At 45.3% G+C, this 21,477-nt stretch overlaps 1 protein-coding gene across 1 annotated transcript in view; it reads left to right on the plus strand.

Moving 5' to 3' along the window:
- The first annotated feature begins 940 nt into the window (after window positions 1-940).
- Window positions 941-21,477, plus strand: part of PRKG1 (protein kinase cGMP-dependent 1) — a 483,102-nt gene continuing 462,565 nt past the window's right edge. The window contains exon 1 of the mRNA XM_061446715.1: window positions 941-1,507. Within this exon, the coding sequence (XP_061302699.1) occupies window positions 1,242-1,507 (266 nt within the window). The 5' untranslated portion in view covers window positions 941-1,241. The remainder of the gene's footprint in view (window positions 1,508-21,477) is intronic.

A 21,477-nucleotide genomic window follows, 5' to 3' on the forward strand; every position in this document is an offset into this window, starting at 1 on the left:
CCTTGTCTTCCCGTCCTCCCCCCCCCCCCCCCGGAGGCCTTCAAGCCCCAAACCCAGGCGACAAGACCCCATGGCTGCCTCAGGTTGGGGCGCAGATCCTGAGAGCTTCCTGTGCACATTTTGTCCCCAAGGCCTGGCTGTGGGGCTGGGCCAGGTTCTCCCTTTATGTCTGCAGCAGGGAGCTCCTGTCCTCCTTACTGGAAGCAAGGATGGTTTGGGAGGGAAATGTGATAGGGGAGCTGATGGTGTCCTTTGCCAGCCAGCATTAAAGATTCATGTGCATGATGGGCTCTTCCAAATAAGTCCAGGAAGGGTGAGTTTCTGCCTCCTCAGAGCTGCTGGCAAGCACTTAGGCTGCCTGCCCTCTCCAGCCCCCAGCCACCATCCCCCTGGGAGACCAGGTGCCACCAGGGCCCAAGCGTCTGTATGCTCTGCTCCCTCATGGTATGTGGTGCAGACTGTCTATGCATGCTGGGATGAGGGGTACCCCATATGGAGGAAGTTGGGTGCCCCCTAGGATGATGGGGGTGACCAGCATGTGTGTGTGGTGACCTGGAGGAGGGTGGGGAACAGAGCACCCTCGTGGGAAGCAATGTAGGTGCCCAAGAGGGGTGGGATGAGGGGTGCTCCAGGGGGGAAGTCCACAGAACGTCGTGGCAGGGAGGGATACAGGGTGCTAAAGCAAGGACAGAGGTCGAGTACTCCAGGGATGGGGGTACCCAGGAGGGGTACTACAGCAGCGCGGGATGTGGAGTGACCCGGGGTGTGGGATGCTGAGCTCCCGGGAGGGAGGGCCGGGCGGGGAGGGGGGCGGCTCCACATGGCTCATTAGCAGAAGGCAATTTAATATTTATGAAGTGCTCTTGTTTGAATCCCAAGTCTTCGGCTCCAGTTACAAGGAGCTGCGTCACCCTTCGATCACATGGTAGTTGTTGCTATTTCCAGGATCCCAGCTTCGCAGAGTGGCACAAAAGCTCTTTCCTCTTTTCTTGTCTTTTTCCTCTTCTTTCTTCCTTTCTGTTTTTGCCCTCCGCACCCGGGTTTCCCGCTCGCCGGCTGCCGACGGAGCGCAGGGCTGCGTTTGGGGATGCCGGGGCCGCTGCCCTGACCCGGGGCGGGCAGGAGCCGCCTTCCCCCCGCCCCTCTCCCGGGGAGCGGATCTGGCCGCTGCTCTCGATGAGAGCTGCCCGCTCCGACCCGGGACCGGCTCGGCACTAGTGCCGGGGGGGGTTACCCCCAAAATGACAGAGCTGGAAGGGGACTTCACTAAGCTGCTGCTGCTGAAGGAGGAGCGGATCAAGGAGCTGGAGCGGCGCTTGGGAGAGAAGGACGAGGAGATCCAGGAGCTGCGCCGGCGGCTGCACAAATGCCAGTCGGTGCTGCCGGCCCCCAGCCCGCACATCGGGCCCCGCACTACCCGGGCACAGGGTATCTCGGCCGAGCCGCAGACCTATCGCTCCTTCCACGACCTCCGCCAGGCTTTCCGCAAGTTCACCAAGGCCGAGAGGTAGGGACGGGCACCCTCCTACGAGAAACCCATTCCCGAGTGGAGCGGCCAGGAGGGAGGAAGAGAGGCAGGCGGTGGGACATCGCAACCCCTCCCCCCCGCCTTCCCGGCTCGGGTCCCCGGAGAAGCGGCATCGATCGTGCCCGGGGGGCTAGAGGAAGCGCCGGGCGCATTAGGGGCTTTCAGCCGCCGGGAAGGAGCCCTGCGGGGGATCGGATAACCCATTACCGGCGGCCCGGCCCCCCTTCCTTTCCCTGCCTCGGCTCCGCTCCGGCTCCCCGGGGTGAGCTCGGCCGGGGGCGGGGGGGGGGGGGGGGGCTGGGAGGACCCGGCGGGGCGGGAGGCCGCGGTGCCTTCCCGGAGCTGGGAAAAGTTTGCAGCGGCGCCGGGAAGTTCTTTGGCCGCTGCCCGAGGCCCTAGGCGGGCAGCACCCGCCCGCTACATACCCCGGGCAGGTGATGCTTCTCCCCCCTAAACCTGTCCGGACCCCATCCTCCCAACGGGTTCCCCAAAAGCTAAAGCTCACGCTCCTCCACCCGCGGGCTTTGCAGCGGTGCTTTGCCTCCAGCTACTCCCCTGCGCCGGGGTCAGGCATCCAGGGAGGGGGAAGTGGTGGTGTGGGGAGCGTGGTCTGCATCCCTCAGTCCGGGTACTCCGGCAGTTTCAAGCGCGGTAGTCTTGCCTTAATACACCGTGTGAAACCGAGGGAGCGCGGTGCTGGTCTGGATCCCGGGGGATTTTGAGCGTTACGGGGAAGTTGCCGTGGGATCGCACAAGTTCTGTGCGACTGCAGCGCGCGGGACCAAGTATCACCCTCCTTTCGACAGAAGCTGTCTCTGGCTTTCACCGAGTTAGAGATGGTCTCGATTCTTCCGTGCGTGACCGTTCATTTCAGCACAATCATTCCTGGCAGTATTTCTCCTAGCCGGGTGTATCTGGGTGTGGATCCCCACCGCTCTCCGCAATCTTCTCATAAAATGTACCTTGTCGGTACCCAGATCAAACTCCTGCCCTTTCCTCTGCTCTTCGTTAACGAGACTATTGCTCGTTTGAAGATAAATGAGGAGTGCTTGGCTCTGGGCTTTTTTTGTTGTTGTTGGGTTGGGTGTTTTTTTTTGTTTGTTTGTTTTCTCTTTTTGTTGGTATTTTTTTCTCCTGACTGTATGGGTGATTTCATAAAGCAAACTGCTATGCACAGGGAGGTGTGTGACTGCCGGCCATGCAAGCAGAGCGTGTCCATCTGTCCTCCCTGGGTTAGCACATCCCTTTGTATGCCTGGCCCAAAGCACAGGCTGCGTATTGCAGGTGGAGAAGAAACCCAGGTCCGGCTTCTTCCTCTGCCATTTCTTTTTTTGAAGGCTGTGATAGTCCTGAGCCTCAACTACCACAGGGGAAGGTGACAGCAACTTGACACCTGGGGTAACGGCAGGGACCCTGATGCTCACCCATGTGTAATAACTCACTTAGAAGCTATTAAACCTGCTCGTGGCCCTGCGGAGTTCTAATCCTCACCTGAGTCTTTCCCCTGATGTTTCCAGCATGGGCTGGCAGGCCAGCACCAGAAAATGCTGCGTCCATGTGATGTTGTGAAGGTTGTTTGCCTCATTCTGTATTGCTCCCATCACCCAGAGATGTTGTTTCAGCGTGCAGGAAAAACTCTCGGTGGGGCATGCGGGCATTTCCCATTGCCCTCTGGCCTGGCACTACATCCCCCGGCATTTTCCCATACCTCGGGCTTGCTTGTGGTAGCCATGACGATGGTAACCAAGCCAGCTTGGGATTGCTCTCAAATTTTAATTAAGGTCCACTTAATTCTTCTCCCATCTCACTGCTGGAAGAGTGATGGGCAGCTGCACAGTGTATTGAGCATGCTGTGCCCACAGCCTGCCTTTTTTTGCCTTTATTGTCCCCATGTTAATACCTCCCAGTGGGTTAAATAAATGTATATTTTTGTGGTCAGCATCTCACCCATTGACCGGTTCCAGGTTGCTGCTACAGCATCCTGGGTCCTGGGGGTAAAGGGCTTTGCTGCAGTCAACCTCTGCCAAGAGGATGATGATGTTTCCCAGTTTTTGATGCCGACTAGAGGTATAAGTGGGTCTGTCTGGTGCCAGCTCTTTTTAATGTCTCTGTGGTTTTCTCTGGCTTTTGCATCTAAAAGCTGCTGACAGCATTTTGGCTAATTTATTTAGGGGGGTAACTTATATAGCTGTAATAGCCTCCTGCCTGGGCTTTAGCCACAGCAGCTGACAGCATCATCTAAACTGGTCATCGCACAAGTCTTCAGGTGCCTGAGAGGTTGGAGACAGGTAATACCTAATTTCTAAAACTTAGAGACAACTTCCATACCATAAAAATGCCAAGATGATGTTTAGACCTGTTTTGGGTCTTGATTTCAAGTTAATGACAATAGAAACCTATTTATCCAGGTCTGGGATCAACCTTCAAATGCTTTTTCATCTCTGAAGATAAAGACGTAGCGTCCACAACATAATTGATTTTATTTAGGGCAAACTTGTCTGTAATCTACACTGACATTTACGAGTCACGAGAAGTTGAAACTAGTAAAGGAATTAAATCTCAGCTGAAAGCAGAAAACGGAGTTTGTCTCTGGCAGTATGTTGTGTCTCATGTAACCCATCCCTGTAATGTGTAGCAGGGTCTAACCTGTAAAGACTTGCAAAGACCCAAAGAAAGAGGCTGTGAAAACAGAAAGGTGTTGAAAGATGTGTTACCTTTTGTCTGGAAGTATGTTTTTATGCCATTATTCTTCCTGATACCCGAGTTGTATGGATTGTAATGGAAGAAAGCAGTGCTGTCTAGATAGTCAGGTGTATAGAGCTATTCTGATATAAATCAGTTTTTCTTTCAAAATAGTCAAGACACTGCCACTTTATGTCTGCTTTTCAAATTATAATTCTTTCCTGTTGTTTTCTTGATCCATTCCTGCTAGTGGATATTTGTGTTGAGGAAAAAGACACACTTCTTGAAAATGATTCATTAATTTATGTTTGTTCAGTGAGTGTTTATTCACTGTACCTAAACCCAATAAGCATTTTGGATCATACATGGATTCAGTGCTGTCTGATACAGCAATTGACAGCAGCTTATTGCACCATAAAGAAGGAAAAACAGTTTGTTGCTGTTTTTTCTAGCATGGTAAGAGCCATCCACGGTGTGACTGGATGATACAGCAGTCAAGGCACTTTGCTAATGTCTCAGAAAGCAGTTCCTAGGAAGTGATCCCCAGTTGCTAAGCAAAGGTTCTGCCACGATGCGAGCACTACAAGTGATAAATGATGCAAAAAGTAAATGCTGAGGTGTACTAAAAGCAGTTAGCTGGGACTAACAACCAGATAAGGACCGTGGGGAATTTCAAAACTGCCTCATTCCTGTGGCAAGGTGCATTTTGAAAACCTGAGGGGTGTTAACCTGTGGGGTTTCAGCATCCAAAGATGCTTCATGCCACATGAACCATCAATGTGAGCCATAATTCCCGTCTTTTAAATCATCTTCTCCCTGAATTCCAGCAACTGCGTTCTTTAATTCAGTGTAATATGCAGTTCCACCTTAATCCTGCTTATTGGGGTCAAAAGCCTTATTTGAAGCAGGGTGATGCTAAATAAAAATGTGAATGTTTTCAAATAACAATTAAATCTTTGCTTGTATTAATATGTCAGAGCCACAACTAAAAGACAGAGATGTATAAACAATTACACTTCATGTGTGTTATTATATCCTCAACTTTTGGGCCGTCCTGTCTCTGTATTTTTCCACATCAGTTTGTATCATGCAGGGTGCTGTACATTCAATGTCAGCATCATTTGAGCGAAGCAACAGGTTTCCTCACCCTGTTCCCAGTAACTTACCCATTCTTCATTGCTGCACCATCTGACTTTGTTCGCATTTTTTTTAAGGAGTTTTCCCCTCTTTTACTTTATTTTTGGGAAGTGCTTGCCACAAGATGGCAGTGGGGTCTAACGTTTAAGGTGAGATATTGGGGTGTATTGTGGTTTCAGCTTCACAGCCCTCACCCAGTCTTCTGTAAGTAGCTTTCCAGATGAAATCTCAGTGTGAATCTTTTTCCCCCCTTGCACCTTCTCTGAGGTGTTGTGGGATGCTTTACTGAAAGTGTGTGTTTAAACACAGTATTAAATATTTGTGGCTTCAGGAGGTCTATACTGTACTGTGGATGGAGGATTGGAGCTGATGCTCTTGATTTCTGTTGGAAGTTGCTGCCTCCAGTGTTTGTGATAAACTGTTGTTTGATGATGGCTCTGGCAGGATCAACCCATCTCACAGCTGCTAAGGCTGGGCGTTGTGTACCGCTCAGGCCAGGACTGACTACACAGAGGGTAAAAAACGGGAGGTCCGTAGTCCAGAACTCGAGGAAAGGTCATTTACCCTCATGGGCAGAGCTGCTTGTGTTGCTCCAGCGTAAAGCAAAGAGATCTCCTGCACAACCCTGTGTTTCTCCATCACTTCTCCCTCCTCTGTAACACAGTTTTGGCTTACAGCTCACCTGCCATAGCTGTCTCCACCACCCCTAGAGCTGGTCTGTTAATGGCTTCACCCATCCTCCAACCACCCTGAGCGTGGCAAGAGAGAGCTTATCCCTCCCTGGGGCAGCTGGGGCTGTGCCCTTCCTCCCCCAGCCCTCTTTCTGGGAACTCAGCTCCCAGCCGGGTGGCTGAGTTGCATTAATTTAGACATGATCTCATCATCTGCCAGCCGCTAAAGCAATATCGATCTTGCATTCAGCCTCCATGTGAAAAACAACCCAACTGCTTCCCTGGTACCCGTAACCACCATCCCTTAAGGCCTTGGGAAGCTGGAAAATGATCATTTGCTTTTCTGCCTTTTCTTTTTCTTTTTTTTTTACTATTGTGGGGCAAATATGTGATATTCAGGGACAGTCTTCAATCTAAGAAAAGCACAGTTTGGCACCACAGCCAATCTAATAATTTATACCACTAAGCAGCTGTGCCTTAAATAGTTTAAGCAGACAGGCTTTCCTGTCTTTGAGTCTTCTGTGTGTCTGCTATTTGTCTTCAGCAATACCTCTGTAAGAATCAGCATCACTTTCCAAAACTCAGAGGGAGGGTCTGGGCGACAGCAGTAATTCTGACACTAACTGCTATCCTAAAAAATGCCTTTCTTCCCTCATTTACCTGTCACTGATCTGCTTCCGTCTGCTCCTGGTGTGCTGTAACAGCACACTTCTTGGATGCTTCATAGAATCACAGAATGGTTAGGGTTGGAAAGGACCTTCAGATCATTCAATTGCAACCCCCCTGCCTTGGGCAGGGACACCTCGCACTAAACCATGTCACCCAATGCTCTGTCCAACCTCACCTTGAACACCACCAGGTACTGAGCATTTTCCACTTCCTTGGGCAACCCATTCCAGTGCCTCACCACCCTCAGAACTTCTTCCTTTTACCTAACCTAAACTTCCCCTGTTTAAGTTTAAACTCATTACCCCTTGTCCTGTCATCACAGTCCCTAATGACGAGTCCCTCCCCAGCATCCTTATAGGCCCCTTTCAGATACTGGAAGGCTGCTATGAAGTCTCCACGCAGCCTTCTCTTCTCCAGGCTGAACAGCCCCAACTTTCTCAGCCTATCTTCATACAGGAGGTGCTCCAGTCCCTCCTCTGGACTTGTTCCAACAGTTCCATGTCTTTTTTATGTTGAGGACACCAGAACTGCACACAATACTCCAGGTGAGGTCTCACAAGAGCAGAGTAGAGGGGCAGGATCGCTTCTTTCTACCTGCTGGTCACACTCCTTTTGATGCAGCCCAGGATACGGTTGGCTTTCTGGGCTGTGAGCACACACTGAAGCCGGCTCATGTTAAGTTTCTCATGGATCAACACCCCCAAGTCCTTCTCTGCAGGGCTGCTCTGAATCTCTTCTCTGCCCAGCCTGTAGTTGTGCCTGGGATTGCTCTGACCCAGGTGTAGGACCTTGCACTTGGCATGGTTAAACTTCATGAGGTTGGCATCAGCCCACCTCACAAGTGTGTCAAGGTCCCTCTGGATGGCATTCCTTCCCTCCAGGGTATCAACCAAACCACACAGCTTGGTGTCATCGGCAAACTTGCTGAGGGCGCACTCAATCCCACTGTCCATGTCAGCGACAAAGATGTTGAACAAGACCGGTCCCGACACCGATCCCTGAGGGACACCACTCGTTACTGGTCTCCAGCTGGACATTGAGCCATTGACCACAACTCTTTGTATGCGGCCATCCAGCCAGTTCTTTATCCACTGAGTGCTCCACCTATCAAACGGATGTCTGTCCAATTTAGAGACAAGGATGTCGTGTGGGACAGTGTCGAACGCTTTGCACAAGTCCAGGTAGATGACATCAACTGCTCTACCCCTGTCCATCAGTTCTGTAGCCCCATCATAGAAGGCCACCAAATTGGTCAGGCAGGATTTCCCCTTAGTGAAGCCATGCTGGCTGTCACCATGGACCTTGTTGTTTTTCATGTGCCTTAGCATGCCTTTCCGGAGAATCTGCTCCAAGATTTTGCCAGGCACAGAGGTGAGACTGACTGGTCTGTAGTTCCCTGGGTCATCCATTTTCCCCTTCTTGAAAATGGGGGTTATATTTCCCTTTTTCCAGTTTTTGGGAACTTCACCTGACTACCATGATTTTTCAAATATGATGGCCAGTGGCTTAGCAACTTCATTTGACAGCTCCTTCAGGTCCTGCAGATGGATTTCATCAGGTCCCATGGACTTGTGCATGTTCAGGTTCTTAAGGTGATCTTGAACATGATCCTCTCCTACAGTGGGCCTAAGGTCTTCATTCTCACAGTCCCTGCGTCTGCTTTCCAAGTCTTGGGTGGTGTGGCACTTGCCGGTGAAGACTGAGGCAAAGAATTCATTGAGAATGTCAGCCTTCTCCAAATTGAGGGTAGCTACTTCTCCCATTTTCTTGTGGAAAGGGCTCACATTATCCCAAGTCTGACTTTTCTTAGAATCATACCTATAAAATCCTCTTTGACATCCCTGGCCCGACTCAATTCTAACTGGGCCTTGGCTTTCCTGACCTGATCCCTAGCTTCCTGGACAATGTCACTGTATTCTTCTCAGGCTGCCTGTCCCTGGGTGACTGACACTAAAGATCGTAAGGATTCTGTTAGATTCGACTATATCAGCATAGGAAGAATTAATCCTGCTCTCATTGCTTGTAGTGTTGGCAGCGTGTTGCTGGCCCAAAGACACACGAAAGATGAAGGATGAAAGTTTGACTGGGTGTTATTTAACTTCTGGGAGGGGCACAAAATATTGCAAAGAGAGCGATCTAATTGGGAGCCAAACTCTTTGCTTGGTCGTCTCCCTTCTAATAATTTGGATAGAGCAGCTTAACTTAGTCTGTGGCATGAAGCAGTGAAGGATATTGAGTGCAGTTTCTAGACAAAGGGTTGTTGCATGCTGTAGCAAGAGGTACAGCGCAGATCATTGGGTCCCTTGAGAGGTCTGAGGTCAGTAAAATAAGCGGAAGGATTTTAAGGAGAGAGAGAGAGAGAGGCAAACATTTATGGTTAATCAATTGAAACCATTTCCCTTCTTTTAATTTTTAATGGGCTGAAGATACTGCTCCCCCCTCCCTGGGCATTGCTTTCTTTGGCTCATGGTAGACCTGAAAAACAAGCCACAACGTGGGGAAATTGCACTCCAAGGCATCAGATGGCACCTCTCTGCTGGGTACAGTTAGGCGTCTGTCTGTCTGTCACCAGCAATCCTGGTGACCAATACTGTCTTTCCCATGATATTCGTTTGGTGCTTCTTTGCAGGCAGAATGGCATCACTGCTACAGCTGCACATCACAAGCAGCTAAATTGAGCTTTGCTTTCCACCTCCTGCAAAAATAATTAAAACATATATTTATTCATATATAAATACATGAAATTAAACCAAATTTAGATTATCTAATATGATCCCTGGCCCATGTGAAAAAGGATGGACAAGATGGTTGAATTAAGAATTTTCCAGGTAGGTTTTAATGACAACTTGAAATATTTGGTTTTGCTATAAATTTCTCAGTTTTGCACCGAGGAAAGCCTACAACACTGTTAACACAGAATCGCAAACCTGATTGTCACCATCATGGCCAGCAGCTTGTGCTTTGCCTGCTGGGTCTCAGTACCCTCCTACCGACATGATGCTGTGAAGGGGGTGACTATCCTATCTAGGATAGGGCCCAGGATGGGCAGGGAATGAGCTGCCGTGGCCTGTCCCTGGCTGACGCAGAGTTGTTCCCAGCAGCGTCATCGCAAATTCTTCCTTCTGCCTATTTTTAAATGACTCAAGTCATGAGGCTTTCAGTGCCTCCCTTGGGGAATAAACCACAGGCAGACAGATTTTCAGGCAGCTGCCAGACTACTGTATAACCTACCTTTTGCCTGCTTTGGTTACGAATCCCTGAAAATGTGATTACATATAAGCCTATAGCTTCACTCCCAGGCAAGGTCGCAATAAACTGCTTTTCTCTCTTGGATCTTTGAGGTGAGTTCATGTAAAAAAACATATCAGGGAGATGTGATCTAACAGATGTGCTATTTTTCTGCAACAACTTGTGGGCATCACTTGGTTTGGAGGAGAAAAAGGTCCTCTGTCTCACTTGCTGCTGCTTTTTTAAAGGTAGCACATAGATGTAGACATAAAGTACTATAAAGTGCTTGGTCACAGTTGCTCTTTATTTGGATTCTTTTTAGTCACAGCAAGTGTCATTTTGGTCACAACTGTACCATGGAAAAGGTAGTTCTCTAGCAAAAATCCCCTGGGTGGTGAAGTGTATTGAAATAAAAGGAGATAGAAGGAACTAAAATAAGACTGTGAGTCCCTCTTTGCAGCTTTACTAATGAGAAACTTCAGGTAAAACCTTTCCCAAGATATCCACTTGGTTGCCTGTGGAGTTGATGCAGGTCCTGAAAAATATCTAACAGAGCTTGGCAAGGGGCTTCATAAAGAGTTTTATCCCCTTGCCACAACCTCATGGCTGGAAAAGATGAGGACTGCTTTTTTCTTATTTTTTTTTTTCCTACATTTTGATGTTCTTTCAGCATATTGGTTCCATCAGTAATAAAACCCTGCAGTCACAAATGAAGCACGTGTCTGTGAAGATGCTAGAAAAGATTGAGAGAGGGAGGCTGAGCTCAGGACTGTGCATGTGCTGGCAGGACTTAGGATGCTCCATACTGCACTTCAGGGATCTGCAAGCACAAATGGTGGTGGTTATATTTTTTGATCAAATTCACACTTAGGGCAAAGCCCAAGGTTTGTGGAAATACTGCAAGAGAGGGGAAACAACTCCAGTAGTACAATCAAATCTCTTGGCTATGTCCACTGTGGTCATGAGAGGTGGGAATATCAGGTGTTGGTCATGTACCTGATGGAGAAAGGGAATTTCTGAGTCATCACCCAAATCTGTCATGCTGATGCTATGGCTTTTGGGCTCCTCATCCTGAGGGACTGCTCTTACTCATCTGGGCATGGCCTTGAGTAACCAGCTGTAGTTGCAATGTTGTCTGTGCTGAGAGTGGACCAGAGACCCTTCAAACTAAATCTTTCTGGAGTTTCTGAGATGCCAGAGGCTTAGTGCTCCGAAGTGATGAGCTCTTTGAAGTCAAATCTGCCCGCAAAGTGGTTGTGGCTATACCCAGACCTCATGGCAAGAGAGTCAACCAAAGCTTTGATGGTTTGGGAGAGCAGAGATGCTGTGCAGCCAGAGGGACAATCCTAGATTTGATGCAGGCTCCAATGATGTTCTGATGAGCCTGTGACCAGGACTAGGTCTGCTGTGCCCCAGTAACCTCTCACCTGGCTGCCTCCACCAGCTCCTGTTTTGATTGCTGCTCAACGATTAGATTAATGAAGCCTGCTTTATCATCTGATGGCTTCCTCTCTTCTCATGTAAAAATTTGAATACATCCCCAAGAACTTGTCAAAGGAAAATGTTTTACTGGTGCACAAACAAGCTGATTTAAACAATGCTGGGCTAAAAAAAAACCCCAAAAACCACAAAACTCATTTGTATCTTTCTCTGCTTTTGACCCTAGCTGATAATGATAGTTGGTTTTGGGGGGGCCTTTTGCAATGCACTCCAATGCGTTCGATTCCAGTGTAATGGAGCAGGTATAGCTTTTCATTTAGTTTAAATGTCAATTAGAACAGGAAATGATATACAGTCCTAAAACACAGATGATGGCTTTCCTGAAAGACTATGAGCTGTGAAGGACATGCCGAAGCAGCTATGTGTTACTTTTCCTCTCCCAAGAGACACTGTGTATCTTTGAAAGAGTGAGGATCCATTAAAATTGTCCATTAAAGATGTGAGGGATGTTGTATGCTGTTATACACACTGGAGCAAGACTGCCTGCCCTTTCTAGGGCTTGAAAGCCTTTCTATATTTTACAGGGAGAATATATCAAGAGGAACTTTAATAGAGGCACGTTATGGATAGTGCATGCTGGTACAGCAGCAGGTGAATGTGATATTAAAGTCCTCCTGACCTCCAGTGGTATAGGATTTGGGTTAGAGGAAACAGAAAAATTAAAGCTGAAGATGTTACTTAAGCATAAGGATAGTTTTACCTCTGTTTCACTTAAATCGGGTTTATTTTGTGCTCCTTTGACATTGACTCTCTTGGAGCATTTGTGGTTTTGAGATCCATTGGTATGTGGAATGGGGTAAAAACATACACCTGCAATGTCCTTGTAGCAGTAAATTACTGCAAGTTGGTCCTGTGACCATTAAAGTTCAAATGGCATAGAATCGCTTCGTAGGAAAGAAAGTACTAATTTACATGAAAGGCCCAGAAGGTGACTGCACAGGTGGGAAACATGTTCAGGACATCAGCATTTTAACAGCTGGGTTTTCTGGCATACAGTTTGCAGTAATGGAGTACAGTGCGAAGCTGTGATTGATTCCATCAAGTGCAACAGGAAGGGAATTTTGAATTGTTTTCATTTGTATTTTGTTCTTTGTTAGAAGTTCCTATAAAATCCTCCAAGATAAAAGCCACCGCCAGGATTTTAAATGACCAATCAGTGTACAAATTCTGAACAAAAAAAAAAAAAAAGTAAAAATAAGGGATCAGGTCCTGACTGTAATTCCACTTTCTATTTATGTATCTGCATGTGATATTTTCAGTGTTTGATTTCTTTAAACTCTTTAATGCTTCATATGCTGAGGATTGGCCCAAGAGCCGTGTTTTGTATTATTTATCCTGCAGTGTATGAAAATGGGAGGATAACTGGGGATAGTTTCTCCAGCAGCTAATGTGACGAGATCTCAAACAAATATGCCCAAATCCCTTGAGTGGCTTAACATGCATGCCAAAATTTGGGTGTATGGTAGATGCTTTTGGCATAATAACTTAGCCAAAATGCAACTTTAATAACTGGATTTGGTGGGTGTAACAGGAAGGGCTCCCTTAAGAAACGCACCCTGAAGGGTGGCTTCCAGCTGGGTTGTTTTTAATGGTTTGAAGGCATGTCACAAGCAAATATGGTGCAAAGAAAGATGCAAGGAGAGATATTATGCTTTGAATAGGGCTGATGAGTAGTTGCTAAACTTACTTAAACACTTATCTAAAAAAAACCCCCAAAACTAGAAGGTGCAAATACATCGAAATATTCCTTCATGCTGAAGTCCATGATTTTCTTGAAAGTCAAAAGAAAAGAAATCTGTGTGCTGGGAAGAGTCTTGTGGAAATTCAGCAAGCACAGAAAAGTTCGATTTGGAGTAACTTGGAAAGGCACCACTGTGAAAAGCTCTGAAGGAGCAAACAGCTCTTGAGAGGCATGGGTGTGTAACTGCTTTATAAAATTGCTTTGCAATTATTAGACGGCTGTTTTGTCCCGTGTCTGTAAGAATTATGCCCAGGAACACAGCAGCAGGAATATGCTCCTATTGGACTGTAATATGGCTTGGTGGCAAGAAAACCTTTGAATTTTGTGTTTGGAGGGAAGCGGCTCCCAGGAACAAACCCAGTCCCTGGGTTGGGATTGTTGCTGCTGTCATGAGCAGAAGGAAACGCAGACTGCAGTATGCTAGAGAGTATTTTTGGTAAAATAACTGGAAAGTTGCTTTAGTTTGGTAGACACAGGGGAGAATGTTGGTGATAACAAGGCTGTGTCTCCAAGGGTACTCAGGCATTTTTGTTTTTCATCTCCCAGCACTTAGCACTGGAGGGCAGTGGTGTCTGAGAAGATGAGTGGAAAAATAAAACCACAGATGAGGAATATAGATAGCATAGCTCCTGGGCAATGAATGCAACACATGCCTAAGACATTAACCAAGTAATTGAGGATTAGAGTGAGGATTTTATTATTTAAGGGTATTTCTTTGTCTTGCATTACCTTAAAATCATATCTCATAGCTGGGTAGTGTTTGGTATATTGTTTCTGTCCCCATCACAACAGCATTATGCAACACTGTGCTGACCACGTCAGTGATGCTATGGAGAATGTGTTGCAGCCCACCTCTCTGCCTCGGTTTCCTTACCTGGACATCCAGAGGGCTCATGTGGCCCAGCCCCATGACAATAATAAAAATGAGGTGATTTGTTAAATATGGAAGGCGATAAACATGGGCAAGTGGGATGAGCTCGCTTTGATTAATTGTATTCTGGCTACCAAAACCATGGAATATCTTCAACCCACGCATATCCATTTAATGAAAATGTTTTCTTGGTGCAGCCCTGAGGTGGGGGGGGGGTTGGGGGGGGGGGGGAGCAGGGCAAAGGGTGAAGAAAGCAGAAATAATCTGGGCATTTCAGTCCAACAGCTTCATCTCTGTATGGGAAGTCTGGGCTTGTTCACTGCAGTCAAAGAAGATGCTAATTTGGGATGCATTCAGCATGGACTGTATCTACAAGCTTAGTATCTCTCGTGTGCAGTGGGCACTTTGCATGTGGGTGCTTTGCATTGTCATGGGCTATTTTAAAACTTGCAGTGCAGGTGAAATACATTTGGGTAACTTCAACCTTGACCTTCAGAAACCAGGGTCTCAAATGCTTCCCCACTGCATGGTGCAGCTCTGCAGCGGCAGAAGGGGCATGGAAATTGCTTGCTGTACAGCCCTGGCTTGTTTTCTGTTGCCTCCCTGCACAATAGTTCCCTCTCTTCTTTCTATGAATCCTTTCCTATTCTGCTTGCACAGAGGTGGTCCCTTAAGAGCTACGAGGTGATGGAGTCTCCACCATTGACAGCTCCACCAGCATCATAGAAAAGGACCAAGAAGGTGGATATATCTTTTAACTGTATTTTTCTGTAAAAGTAATACTGAACAAGATTAACTAGAGAAGCACATCCTTTAAACACAAGCAGTTTTCTGACACACCTGTCTCAATTTATGTTCCTTTCAAAACCAGGACTGGGTGTTCAGTAATAGCATGAGATTTTTTCCTTACTAATGTGTGTTGGTTTAATTTGCAATTTGATCACTGATGGAATAAAGTTGTTTAGAAGAAGGTAATTGGATAGTTATCTCCTCAAAATAAGTATCTCCTGTGTTGTCTAACCTGGGTCTTAATATTTACCTGGCAGATACGCGTTTTCCTTTGCTGTGATGTTTGCCTACTAGCAAGGAACTGCAGCTGCGCACAGAGCAGGAAAGCCTTTCTTTGCAACATGATATTTGATCCTAGCTACTATAACTGCAATTAAGAAATTTTATTCCAAGTCCCTATGGGAGCTCCTGAAAAAGCCCCCAGGAATAACCATATTTCTGCTGGGTTTGACTTGCTGGCTTACTTGGCCCATTACCTTCCATGTAGCTTGAATGGCTTTTGCATTATCAAATTCAATTTTCCAGCAAGTCTCTGCATAGGCTGTGTATTCACTGTGTAACTGGGGCAAATTGTGGAAAAATACTTTCTATTGTTGTTGCTGTTGTCATTATTATTTAATGCAGCATAAGTGTATCCATGTTTTGATGCTAAAGCAGGGAATTTTCATGGTGATGCACATTTTGTCCTTCTGGAGACAAGTGCTTGAAGAAATGAGAAGTCTGAGCATGGCAGATGGCAACTAATCAGGACTGGATTTGGTGTAGAAACGAAGAAACAAGGAATAATTAAGCTTGTGAAAGTGGAGAAAAAACACACTTTATGATGCTGGGGTACATTATGTTTGCTTAACCAGATATGATTTATGTGAATCTTTCTATCACAACAAGGAGCAGGATGGAAGATGCTGCAGTCTTGGAGAAATTGGTCATTCCTTTTTGATGCATCTGCTTTTAAACCATTGAATTTAGTTTTGCAAGCAGCAAAACCTCAGGTAAGTGCAATAGTGCCAGGCTACAGCACATCTCCAAATCCACAAAAAAGGACTTACCAGGGGGATGCTGCTCTAGAGCTTGTGCAAAGGAAAAGCAGCATTAGTGATGGAATACAGTGTACGATGATTGGATTAATTACGGCTAGTGTCCATCATGGTATATACATCTGGGCAGCGGCTTGATGACTTAGTGAGTGGGCAAGATGACTTGTTTATTTCAGTAAATGGGAAAGCATCTGCTTATTAAAAAAATAATGAGTTAGTGTCAACAAAGGAATTGAAACAAGGACTGTAAATAAGGACAAATAAAGGCCATTCATTGATGCAGTACTGCAAGACACCGTTTTCATTTCAGATTAAATCTTCCATTTTGCTTGGCAGTATGATGGAGAGATGGGGATGTGGCACTCAGGTGGAGGCTCATATTTGGCTGAGGGCAGTGAAGCTTAGGTTTGTCCTTTTCATGAAGTCTTGTGGGTGGTTCTGATGCCATTTCAGCCTGAGTGGAGGCAGGGTGGGGGGGAATCTCATGATCAGCTTCTATAGGGAAAATTTTCATTGAACAGCACTGCAGGTGTTAGAATGTTTTTTATCAGTAGGTCGGAAAGTGGAAGTAAGATTTTTTGCCCGCAGTTTGCTAATGGGGAACATGAATAACTTACCCAGGGTGAGTGTACTGACCAGTAGCAGAGTCAGGAGGTGACCCTATCAACCGCACATATGGCCATTGCTGAAAAATAGGTCATTCTCCCCAGCTGGGAAGGCTGCATTTGCCCCATTTTGCCTCCTTTTTGTGTTCCCTTCTGCATAGAGTGGAATAGCAGGGTAACCTTAAAATCACCATCTGTTTCAAATCTTTCTGATGCCTTGTTCTCCTTGGGTTTGAGCATCTATGAAGCAACATATATCAATATATAAGCCCAAAAGAAAGGCTGTGGCTTTCTGTCTGGGCTCTGCAGAGGTGAGATATACACCCTGTCACAGCTCACATCCTGGTGCAGTGAGGAGTCACTTCTTTGGGGAGCAGGTTGTGTGAATGCCTGGTAGATGACAGAGTGGCTGCTTTCTCAGCAACTTTATTTCTGTCTTAAACTGCCTCTGTAGCTCAGAAAAGGACTATTCAATATTAAAAAAAAATCAAAGCAGCATAAAAGGTTTTATTTGTCTCTCTCCTCCTCCCCCCTATTGATTTTTGACACTACTTTACGAAATCTGTGTCAAGGTAAAGGATGAGTATGTTCCCTTTCATCACATGATATATATGGCTGGGGCTTTAACATGATGTTTTGGCAGTCAGGCTCTCCCTGCCAGGAGCACTTTTCTTGCTTTGATCTGCAGTTTTATTATCAGATGCCTGATTCAGGGAAAGGACTGAATTGCCATTTTGGAAACACAGACTGGAACAGTTGGTCTCCCTTGTAGAAATCCCGGAGTTTTGCATCTTCCCTTCCCTGCATAACTCAGCACTGCTGGAGCAGAGAGAGTTGAAGCAAAATTGAAATTTGCACCCTCCCATCCATGGCATTAAAATAACCACTTATAAAAATAAATTCAAAGTGTATGTTTTATCTTTTCATGGGAGATTGCTTGTGGCAGCTTCAGTCATAAGCTCATGCCTCTGGGGAAAGATGCTAGAAAAAAATGGGTTGAGCTAGTGTGAGTATTACAGATATGAAATTTCCTACTCCATAACGCCATATGTTTGGGGCCAGAAGAGCAAAAATGCGTGGGAAAGGGAAGTGGAAATGGTGTCACAGGTCAAAAGAAGCCAGTTTTATGGAAATTTTGATGCCCAATCAATCTCTTCTGAGTGTGTGCAGTTAAATCTATCCTAAAGCATCAGTGAAGATAACCAGCTGACTGCAGAGGCTATTTGCATCCAGAAGATGCTGAAACACCTGTGTCATGCCAACCCGGCTCTCTCCACTGCAGCTTATTAACAGCTTTTGCACTTTTTTGGTTGGGTTGACCCATAACTTCTACTTGCTAATACGATGCCAGAGAGCAGGTACAACTGATTTCCATCCTTTCACATTGGGCTGCTTGACTTCTGTTTTGGAGAGGCTTCTTTTTTATTCTCTTGATAAATATTAAGTAGCTAAAAATTAACTCTTTAAAAGGCTTTAATAAAATGTGAAAACATCAGGGAAAAAATTCACATGGATACACTGGCATTGGTGTACACTGAAATTATGTTATTTATCTTTCTTTGATCATTCTAACCCAAGCAACTGTGTGAAACAGTCCGTTTGAGCTGGGCTTCTCTCTGTGTTTTTTTTCTTTTCCTCTCCCCACAATGACTCTTCTGACCCTGTTGTGGGTCTGTGATTCATTAGGAACTGGAAGCAGCAGTTATTTGCGTGGGTGTTGGATTTACTTGTCATGCAATCATTTTCACATTGTGGGGCATAATATGGAGCTGATAAATTCCATACATCTGTATTCTGCACGTGTTTCTAGACTGAAAAGTATGTTGGCTGTTGGGCTGACAGCATTTGTAAATTCAGTTCGTAACCTTGATTTGGAGAAAAGAGACTCTGCAGTTACATTTACATCCACTTTTGAGATGTTTTAGTGTGCTTGAATGGCAGAAGAATGAATTAAAGTTTCTTTCGTTTTCAGAAAAAAAAAAAGTCCAGTCATTGTTTAAAACTTTGAGAAAGCACCACGGTCCCTTGCAAACTGTTGAAAACAATTGCCCTAATTGCTCTGCCTAAAGTATTTGTTTCACATTTCAAGCCTGATTTTGTCTATCTTCAGGGTCCTGCTGTTAAATTCTGCCCTCGCTTTTGGCTGGATTAGCTGTCTGTTCTCACGCTTCTCCCGAGTGCTTTTCCAATGGTTACTCATCACTTCTAACCTCCCCTTTGCTGAGATAAAAAGCCCTGGAACTGCTCAATGAGCTTAAGTTTGTAAGTCAGACAGTTTATAGCAGCTTAATTACGTTACATTGCTGAGAATGCTTTTTCAACCCAGTTTGCAGGCAGCTTAATAAAACTTGCTAAGTTAATTTCATGAGATCTATTTTCCATAGAGCCAAATAGATTGGCATTCGTTATATTGACTTAATTTCTTCAGCAATTAAATTGAAAATCACACCTCCCAGAGGATGTCCAGGATTGATGTCAAGCTGACACAATTATCTGTGCAATTCTGTTTACCTGATAAAAGTCTTCATGGGCTGCTTGCTTTTCTCTGGCCTTCCAAAGTATTTTTCTCAGTATTTCAAAACTCGCTGAAGATCATCAGTAGAGAAAACTCAATGAGCCTTTCGTCCCTCCTTTTTGTTTTTTAATTTGAAAAGCCAGTGTATAAAGACCTGATCCACTCTGCCAATATTTTGGCTGTCCATAACACATGTCCCACTCTGTGTTTTAGCTGTTAAGATGCTGACCCCAACATCATTTTTTTTTAACCCAGGGATTTGCCCAGTAATAATATTTTGTCTTCCTAAGGCAACTATAACCATTGAGTTTCCCATCCCAATAATGTGACTTCCTGCCCCCTTCAATTAATGTGAATTAAGTGTAATTTGGCCAATTCTAGTGTTTATGGCCAGGCTGTGCTTTTGATGGGCAGGAGACTTTTCTTTCCAGCCCACAGTGTCTTAGCAAAGCTATTGTGACACTTCAATTTTATTAAATGGAGGTCCTTTTTTTTCCCGTTATTTTAACACCTTTCCTCTTAGTCTAAGGTGCCCTTTCTCAAAACCAGATGTGGTCTTTCACCTGAATTGCCACAGCTCTCTTGCAACAGATGGACTTGGGATGGCTGAAGATAACTTCATTGCTGTAGAGATGGGGCTACTGCTGGTATATCCTATATAGCTGCCTACATGCTAACCCATATATATGTGTATACATAATATATATATAGCTGCTCCAAATACTAGCACATGCTATATAGGTCTTCAGGTATGTTATTTGCAGCTGCCATGTTGAGAACATGAGGATGGCTTTGAGCTCATGCGATTTCTTCTGCTGCTCTTCTCTCTGGTGATCCCATCACAAGTGTTTCTCTCCCAGCGGTTTTAAGTTTTTTTGAGGAAACAGCTGAGATGCTGTTTCAGTCTGTTTCTGGTTGTCTGAGTGTCTGTTGGCAGCAGAAGCTACTTGAGCCTAATTCCCCACTAATGAAACTATCTAGGTAATGATTTCCCAGTGTGGAGGAAACATTTTCCTCTAACATTATCTTGCTCTAGTCCTTAGACCCAAGCAAAGATAATGGGATAATTACAACCCAATTTCATGTGCTTAGACGTTGCCTTCATTACAGACAAATGTTCCTGAAGAAGTGAAATGTTATCCTATTACTGGCTGATCTTTAAAACCTTTAGGTGATCTTTCATTTTTGCCTTTACAAATATAGTTTCCACTCATATACATTCAAAGATGTATTCAGCATGAAGTAATTACTGTGTTTATCAGTGTGATAAAGCTGTCTTGGCATGCTAAAGTAAATGACAGTTTACTGATCTTTAACCAATAAAAGCATCCAGGAGCTTAAACACATTTTTTTTTTTTTTTTTTAAGTGTACTTCTCATTTAAGAGCACTGAAGGAAAATTCAGGCTTGAAATGAGAAAGGATGCAGGTTGGCTTGGTACTTGCATCACTGGCATCTCTGAAATAAGATAAGTACGATGTGGAGGATGTACTGCTAGTTCCCGCTCTGATGGATTTGCATTTTGATAAACAATGGGATAAGAAGAAATTCAGCACGGTTTACATGATACGTTGTTTGGTGGAGGTGAACTCCAGCCATGTTTCCTATGGACTTGTATTGCCTTCCCCATCAGAGAGGAGGTGAAGCTATCGGTTTGGCTGGAGAAGGATGGTGTATGGCCCCAAGGGAAAGGGCCCAGCAGCCCATCACTGATGGGAGATGTTAAGTGAAGAGAGTGTTTTCAGACTGCAAAGTATGCATGCTGTTTTAACAGGTAATTAAATGGCATATATTCATGTGGGTATTATTTATAGGGTTGGAGATTTGCAGCTACTGGCCTCATGAATTGTAACATCTCTTCAAAGTTACTGCAAAGCCACAATTGATAAACAGAAAGAGGAGTGTGAAATCCCTAACTTAAAGAATTCCAGTGACCAGAAGTATATGTGGAAAAGGGACAGTATTTCAGGTTGTGAAGAGCTTCAGAAGCTTATATCTAGTTGTAAAAATACCAAGTCTGAGCTGAAAGTAGTAGCTAAGCAGGAGCTTTCGTATTCAAACTGCAATATGCCTCAGTGTAATAAGTATCTGGCTTTGCAAGCAAATGAGAAAACCGAAGTTGTGTTTGAGTTGTGGTACCGCTGAGTGCCAAAAGATGAACAGAGAGCCTTGAATGATAGGATAGTGGGAAGAAAATGGTTGCCCTGTGCTCTCCATATTGTTAGCTTCCTGGGTGCACATGGACTCACCTTGAAATGGAGTCTCAGGTCTGAAAAATCTGGCCAAACAGTGGAAGAACTGGTAAAACTGGGTATTTGTCCTGGGTTTTTTTGCATAGCCAATCTCTTGCTAATTTTAAATCGTGTTTTAGCTCATATGAGTTAGGTAGAGTAGTTGGTAGTGCAAGGACTAAAAGGTTTGATATCACTGTGTGGGAGAACCAGGGATGGATTTGGTCTGTACAGACAGTTCATTTAAATCAGATTTAAGACTGGGGTAACATTG

The sequence above is a fragment of the Pezoporus flaviventris genome, unplaced genomic scaffold (assembly GCF_033815535.1).
Source record: "Pezoporus flaviventris isolate CSIRO_AGI_PZ_B2104156 unplaced genomic scaffold, CSIRO_AGI_Pfla_v1 ptg000001l, whole genome shotgun sequence".
Classification (NCBI taxonomy): Eukaryota; Metazoa; Chordata; class Aves; order Psittaciformes; family Psittacidae; genus Pezoporus; species Pezoporus flaviventris.